The sequence below is a fragment of the Dichomitus squalens genome, assembly GCF_000275845.1.
Source record: "Dichomitus squalens LYAD-421 SS1 unplaced genomic scaffold DICSQscaffold_6, whole genome shotgun sequence".
NCBI classification, from domain to species: Eukaryota; Fungi; Basidiomycota; class Agaricomycetes; order Polyporales; family Polyporaceae; genus Dichomitus; species Dichomitus squalens.
In genome coordinates, this window is record NW_006766888.1 from 715,650 (window position 1) to 723,222 (window position 7,573).

The 7,573-nt window shown below is 54.4% G+C and overlaps 3 protein-coding genes across 3 annotated transcripts; all 3 read right to left on the reverse strand.

Annotated features, from left to right (window-relative positions):
- Positions 1-306: 306 nt before the first annotated feature.
- On the reverse strand, positions 307-2,744 carry DICSQDRAFT_82140 (phosphatases II; the record flags this gene model as incomplete). Its single annotated transcript, XM_007363422.1, has 6 exons — positions 307-704; positions 833-1,108; positions 1,209-2,065; positions 2,127-2,221; positions 2,388-2,604; positions 2,669-2,744. 6 exons carry the CDS (start codon positions 2,742-2,744, stop codon positions 378-380), a joined length of 1,848 nt encoding a protein of 615 aa, XP_007363484.1. The 3' UTR covers positions 307-377.
- Positions 2,745-4,171: 1,427 nt separating this feature from the next.
- Positions 4,172-5,215, reverse strand: DICSQDRAFT_167818 (uncharacterized protein; the record flags this gene model as incomplete). Its single annotated transcript, XM_007363423.1, has 2 exons — positions 4,172-4,695; positions 4,756-5,215. 2 exons carry the CDS (start codon positions 5,213-5,215, stop codon positions 4,172-4,174), a joined length of 984 nt encoding a protein of 327 aa, XP_007363485.1.
- Positions 5,216-6,010: 795 nt separating this feature from the next.
- On the reverse strand, positions 6,011-7,071 carry DICSQDRAFT_134370 (uncharacterized protein). Its single transcript, XM_007363424.1, has 3 exons — positions 6,506-7,071; positions 6,331-6,440; positions 6,011-6,282 (listed from the first exon to the last, which is right to left on the reverse strand). The coding sequence occupies exon 1, from the start codon at positions 6,981-6,983 to the stop codon at positions 6,672-6,674; it is 312 nt and encodes a 103-aa protein (XP_007363486.1). The 5' UTR covers positions 6,984-7,071; the 3' UTR covers positions 6,011-6,282; positions 6,331-6,440; positions 6,506-6,671.
- Positions 7,072-7,573: the final 502 nt, after the last annotated feature.

Sequence of the window (7,573 nt, forward strand, 5' to 3'; positions counted from 1 at the left end):
ACACAAGGAAGCATGTATCAAGTACTTTGTGGGTTATTGATGAGCGAAATCTCAATGTGACCACTATTACCGTATGGGTTTTGAGCCCTAGAAGGCTATGGGTTATGGGGTACTGGGGACCTATGGGTTATGGGGTCGAATTCCCCCTATCCCGACTTGGGAAAGCCAAAATCCTATGGGTTTTTAGAGTTTATGGGTTACCAGGGGTATGGGTTAGGAGGGTGTCGACTGTAGATGGGATATCAGTGCGCCGATACATAGTACGTCTCCAACATTGTAAAGCATTGATCCAGAGCACTGTTCGGCGTTTTCTAATACGCTAACGTACAACAAACAGAATGGTGTCGACCACCGAGTCAGCGAGCCCTTTATCCTGATTAATCCTCCGCTGCTTGTTTAGCATTCGCGATGTCCTCTGTCTCCCCCGCCGCAATGGCTGTCAGCGCGGCAGCCACGCCTTTCGGGTCGTCCCTGCCCTCTGCGATATCGGTGCTCGTGACGCGCTCTGGTGGGCTTACGACATCCGCGGCCTCGTCGCACCACTCCATGGAGACGGCGACGTCGATGATGTTCGAACCGATGCCCACCGCGAAGTCCAGCTCCTTGCGTGTCAACGTCAACGTTGTGGCTTGCTGTATCCCTGGTGCACCCCTAGGGTGCTGCATGTGGAACGTAGGGATGAACCAGAACCACCCCATAAACACCTAACGACAGGAAGTGACGGTCGCGGATCGCAGTGGACCCCGATGCGCGGACAATGACGAGCACGACGTGGGGAAACACACGACCCTTCAGCGAAAGATGGGAGGGAAACGCTCATTGGGTCGCTCACCTGTCCCAGATAGAGTTTCACCCGCAGCTCTCTGTGCGCGTCGAGTACGACGCCACCATCAGTCTTGAGCGTTTGAGTGACGTCGTATAGCGACGCGTCTTCCGTCTCGAGGCCCGCGGTCCGACCTTGGTCCGCGTTATTCTCGTCACCTTTGCAGGCGGGTGCGCCTTGCGCGTGAGTCTGCTGGGCGTGGCTGTCTTCCTCTATCTTTGTGCGAATGCTTCTCCACTTATCTCCCGTCAAAGGTCGTAGCAGCAGGGATCCAACTTTCCCGTCCTGTCCAGATCCCATGTGAAAAAAAAGTACATTGAGCCATTGCCCGGTCAGATTAAGCTTACACAGACACGTGTACAAAAGCATGAATGTGCAAGCTCACCTCCTCGGACGTCTCCTTACGGATGTCCTCGTCCTTCAAGGTGCTCATGCGCGCAAAACTCCGCACCATCTTGTTGCTGTCCCACCGGCCGTCCTTGAAGAGGTCCCCAAGCGCGAGCCCATCCATCTCGTCCGCGTGCGGCTTCCGGACGCCCATGGTCCCGCTCTCGTGACGCGTGTGCTTCTCCCAACGTTCCAAGGTGCTCACGAAATCATCGTCGTAACGTGCGAGCGACGCCCACACCTGGCTCGAGCTCCGCGACTGCGCGTCGATCTTCTTCCCCGCGCTGTCCAGCAGCGCGTTCGCCGCGCGAACGAGGTTTGCCTTGAAGCCGCCCAGCTCGCGCATGCGCAGCCGGATTTGCGTGAGCCGCACCTTTGGCGACGGGCGGGCGAGCACGGCGGGGTCCACAGACCAGAAGTCGAGAGGAGCCTGGTGCGCGAGGATCAGCGACCAGTAGTACAGCCAGCGGCGCTGGCTCGGGATGCTGACACCCTGTTTGAGCTTCGCCGATGGGGACGAAGGCCGCTTCATCCGGCGCGACGTGTGCAGGTCCAGGACATGGCTCAGGCTGTTCGTCGTATCCTTCCGGCTCGCGTCTCCTGCGTTAACCTTCGATTTGTCCTCCGATCCTTCATCGGCCAATTCGAGCTTGACTAGATCCTCGCCCTGCTGCGTGGTGGCTCCGATGACCTCTGCGGCGTCCCCGTCGGCAGGTACGGCGTTCATGACCTGCTCGGCACGGCTCTTAGCCTTCTCTATTTCTGTCGCGCTGCGCTCAAGAGATGGTGCGCTTGGGGCGACGTCAAGGGTGAGCAGGTATGCACACGCCATGGTGCCGGACCTTCCCTTGCCAGCTGCATTCGGGGGTTAGCATAAGACGACCACCGACATATCGGAGTGTGGTGTCGTCCTAACCTTTGCAGTGGAGAACAGCTACACGCTCTGGGGAACCATCAAGCCACAGACGGATCTCCCTCGCCACAAGCGGGAGAATTGCGAGCGGAGGAGCACTGAGAGTGTAGAGGAACGTGCATCAGCGCATCTGTCGTGCCACGGGAGGTTAGACAGATGCCTCAAGTCATGACATGATGTGCACATTCACGCCCCTGCGCTACGTAGGGGACATAGCGGGCACAGATTGTGGGGACTCTGTATTACTTAGACACGAGAACTCACTGGTGATCTGGGAAGGGGTATCTGCTCACCCGTCCATCAAAGAAACTTGCAGGATAGGAGTTTTCTTTGATGGGACAGAAGTTGAAGACCCAGAAGTTCTTGCCGTGTCGATGCTCGAGGAACTTCTTCGCGTCTTCTCTGCGATTACGGTAGAGGCCCTCGATACCACTCGCCGGGTATCCCATCACAATGACCTGATCAGTAATGTAAGCAAGATCTGTGTCGAAAGAGAATTAGCTCGGAGAAGCTTAGCACAATGTGCCAAGGATCAGACCACCAACCCAACTCTACGTCTAGTTCGCTATCCTTGTACCGGGCCTTCTTGCCGGACACGAGTCGCCGGATGTAGTCGCCCATTATGGTGCTGAGCTGTGTCGTGCTTGGGAGGTTTGAAGTTGGTTGTAGTCTGCCGCAAACGGTTTGGATGTCTGTCGATACCAGTAGGATGACTCCAGTTTGAAGGTATTAGTCGTGCCTGTTCTTGGCATGAGGTCATCATTGCCTCCACAGGCGCCTCCTTGCCAACGGGGGCACAGCTTTGACTTATGCGGTAACATAGACGCCAGACCGGATGATTTTGACGGCCAACTGAAACGTCGTGTGGCCGTTACACGTTAAGCCACGGTAACTCGTCGGTGCTACAGGTAAGGTGTCATACTATTGCTACATATCTTTTTATACTTTTACTTCATCTCCTCTACTCCAGTGGCTGACTCACGCGCCTCGCGGCGCAAATCGTGGCACAGTTGGATGGTCACAGTGGCTTGCCCGCCCTTACTCTACTATTATGCAGCAGTGCGCGCTCGGTCTCGCTCGGGATACAGGCGCAAAAGAGCATATCACACAACAGAACACCCGACTTCCTGCATACTAAGCTCTGCATTGCGAACCCCTCGGAGACTGACGCCGAGATGCCGTGGATACGTTCATCTGCACCAGTACGTCTCGACTCTCATTCGAAGTCCTGCAAATCCTCCTTTACATCTCGCAGTCTATTGACAGTTCGGACAGCCATGATGAGTTGAAAAGGCACCACAATTTGTTTTCGTTGTTTACGAACCACTTCCCTAGAGTAGGTATCTGAGATGGTACATCGCAGGCGCGCTCGCCGGGAGTACATTCGATGCTTCTATGTTCTCCTCCCAACTAACACTTCAGAAGACTTAGAGATGGTGCGCCTAGCGTTGTTTTGTTTTACCTTGCCTTGATGCCTCAGGTATACACGCTTCGTCTGGTATAAACACCAAAAACATCCCTGGCAATAGTCCACCCATCTGCGCCCACAATATGTATCTCCCTACCTGCATAGTCTCTCGCAAGTCATCGACGCTATCTTGGTGCCGGTTCTTCTGGTGCAGCCGTTGCATTTACCCTTGCGGAGGACGGCGTGCCAGTGCACATTGACAACACAATTTCGGCGCATCACCCGTAGTCGCGCGGAAGTGGCGTTCAGGTAAGCCCGAAGAACTCGAGACTTCTCCCGAGCGGCCGTATCTGAGTACGCTTATACCATACCCTTCCGAGCTTACGAGATCTGGCCTGCATTTCGAGCTGAGCACAGAGCCAACCGAGTATTCGCGCACGACGTGGAGGATTCACAGAAGTGCTTCTGTAAATGTGTGCTGGAACGCATGTTGGTCCCGGTGACGGGATATCCTAGGTATTGCAGTGACGGACAAATATTGCTGTTTGCATGAGATCGGTCTGTCATGTGAACGTCCTCAATTCCATAGCGTCCGCAGCATCATACAGAGTTGTTATGGTCTGCCAAGTAATCCCTCCAACTAGGCCCTCTGGACTCGCAGGATCCCTTTTGCGTGGCTTTGAGGGAAGAGTCTCCTCGCGAAACTGGCGTAGAAGTCGTACTCCGCCTGAAGATCAATAAGTCCGCTGTGTCCGGTCTCCGTTGGGACGGCTGGAAGGTAGTCCCTGTATTCTTCCATTATACCATCGTCGCAGAGGACGCACGTCAACGCCTCCAGCTTCGCCAGCCGCTCCATGAGCCGTTGCTCAAAATGCGTCAAGTCGAAGGAGACCCAAGAGCCCCGGATCAGGAGATCTTCAAGCATCCGCTCGGTTTCGTAGGTATGGGGTCCGTAGCGCTGAAACCGCAAGGTGATGTTGGGGATATGCACATCTGTTGGGATGAGCTCAAGTATCTCGGCCAAAGCGGCTAGTTGCGCCATAAGCACGAGGAACTGCGAGTCGACGTCAAGGGTGCCGGACCCGGAGATGACAAAGATGAGTTCATCAATCGCCGTACGACTGGGGACGCCGAAGTCGAGGTCAAGGCGGTCGTAGAAGTCATCTAGAGAGACAAAATGAACAACGAGAGCGACTCAAGGAATGTGTCCAAAAGCCTACTCACCGTCTGCGATCGTATTGCTCGCCAGAACACCAACGCGTCCTAAAGAGCCAATCAGGTTGTATGATACACGCCTAACGTCAGGTTCGAAGACATTGAGGAATATTCGGAAAGACTGGCGATCTTCCGGATGAGCGTATTTGAGTAGGACTGTGAGTGGGCGGGGTCCCCTTTTGCTCCTGAGAAGACGCCAGAAAGATCCGGTAGTACCGGTATGAAGGATGGCAGACAGAGTGATGGTGGAAAGCTTTGTCAATGAGAGCTGTGTCTCGGACAAGAGCGTATCTTGGTCCCCGGTGATTGCGATGAGACGGACACGCTCGAAAGAGAGTGACCTCAGATTCGGAAGCAGGGATAATAGGGCTGCAATGTCTTCCCAGGAGACATAGTTCATCGAGACAGGATGGTCGCCGATGACCTTGAGCGAGCGGATATATAAGACCAGGTCGGAATTTGAGGACATATATGCAGCAAGGCTCGGAGGCGACAGGTGCGGCCTGTCCGGACGGCATACCACAGTGCGGAGCAAGCGACACCGAGCGATGGAGTGCCATGAATGGGATAGCAGTGCACAAGAACTCAGGGAGAGATGGTCGTCAACAAGATGGTCGGTGATGAGTGTGATGATGTCTTCAGGAACTTCGGCAGGAGCCTTGGCGTGCCCTAACATTGTGTGTGCACTATGCGAGGGAGATCAGCAGCGAAAAATGCAAATTCCGGTCCTGCCGACCTTCTTGTGGACACAGAGACATGCGAAGGGGGGAAAGAAGACCGTGGTACGCACCTCAGTGCATGCCTATAATAGGAGAGCACGGCAAAAGGCGCCAGGGGAAGACCCTAGTCCTGGGTTTACGAGCGCTGTGAGGGGAGGCTGGAGCTAGCTATAGAGCCTTCAGCATCGGAAGTGGCACATAGCAAACGATGCTGGCACATAGCAAACGATGCTGGCACATAGAAAACGATGCTGGCACATAGAAAACGATGAAGAACCTGCAGATCAATACTCTGAGAGTGTGTTATACCTGAAAAAAAATCCGCTACGATCAAGGTACAAGCCTTCGAGTAGGCGGATAGCTCGAGGTCCGGCGTTCGCAAACCCAGGACTACCAGGGTCTAAGCGGAGCGCGCCCTGCATTGTGTCCCCCTTACACAGGCATACGCTGATGGAGTTGCATACGTGCGTTTTGCAATCGACTTCGACTATTCAAGTATGTCAATTGCTGAGCCCAGTGTACATGCGCCGTCTCGGGTGTTTTATGGTCGACATCGGAGTCAGCTGCATTGCACCTGTCTAAACGATAATAAAAAGTAGCCAGATAGTTGACTGAGGCCTTCCAGCCCAATAGTTCTTGACGCGAAGCCGTTGCCTCCTTCCGTCATCACAACCCCACAGCTGCGAATTCGAGCCAGGTCGCCTACGCTGGACTCTGCGGTCGGGATATCCCAACGCAGGGGGGTGTCGTTACCATCACATGCGTAAGCCCTCTGGAGTCCCCCGGAAACATGGATGGCAATTGACAATGGTCGCTACTGTATGTACGTCAATACAACGACGTCGACAGGCGAGGGAGAGCTCACCAAGTGAATAGCGGAATCAGTGATCGAACACGATCGCCGTGAGCTTCTGAACGGGACGCAATAAGATGTACATCTCATCACAATGACTCTGCCACTGCGTGGTACGTTGCCTGGTAAGATGTTGGTATAGGGTTAGAGCTGCATGTACACCAGTAGCCTTGCGCATAGAGTGTACCTAGGCCCTTTGAATTCGCAGAAGTCCCTTTTCATGCGTTTGCGGAAAGAGCCTCTTCACGTTGGCGTATAAGTCGTACTCTGTTTGATGGTCTGCAACACCGCCGTACGTCGTGATCACCAGGTCCGCAGGGGGATAGTCTCCGTATTGCTCGAGCAGACCATCGTCACAGAGTATACACGTCAAAATCTGCAGGGTATCGCACCGTGAGTGTACCCCCGAAGTCCGCCGAGATGAGGCCATTGTCGATCTGTGCCAACACACCTTCAGGAACTTCCGCGGTCTCGTCCGTGCGGGGTCCGTAACGTTGAAATCGTAAGGTGAACCGTCGCAGACGCGCATCAGATTGTAGGTCAAATATGATTTGGGAGCTCACGCCATATACGAACAACAGTAGCACGTGTTGCATAGTGCGATCGGCGACTCCGGACCCGGTAACGAAAATCACGATTTCCTCCATCGAAGTGCATTGCGCCATGGCTGATTCGAAGGAGAGTAATCCGTGTACCGCGGCTACGAAACACAAGGCAATACGCGACTGTGGAAAGAGCTTGAATATGTTTTGCTTACCGTCTGGTTCACCGACTAGCAGGGATGTGCGGGTCGACGCAACCGTTGACCAGGTTTACAGGTATAGTAAACCCGTCGACATGTCGACAAGGTGAACGGTACACTTTCGCACGCTCACGCGCCTGTCGGCGACCCAGCAACTTCGACGTTTTCACCCGTTCGTCTCAGCGCCTAATTCACCCGTCTGCTCGTCCTCCCCGCGGTCTGAGTTGTCGAACTCTCCCCACTCATCCGTTTGACATCAAACATTGCACAACAGTTTCCCAAGCATCTCTGCTATCTGTAAATAATCTCAAATCAGCGCTCCGATCCCTACAACTGTATCACCAACCCACTTTCTTCCACCTACCCTCTCATCTACTCTCGCCGCTCCCCTTTGTCAGTGCAGCCATCAGCAAAAGTGCAGAAATCCCCTGAGGGATCGCACTGATGGCCTGAAACACGAAATCGGGCACGGGCGCTCAATATAGCGGCCCAAATCGCCCAAGCGCGCGATGG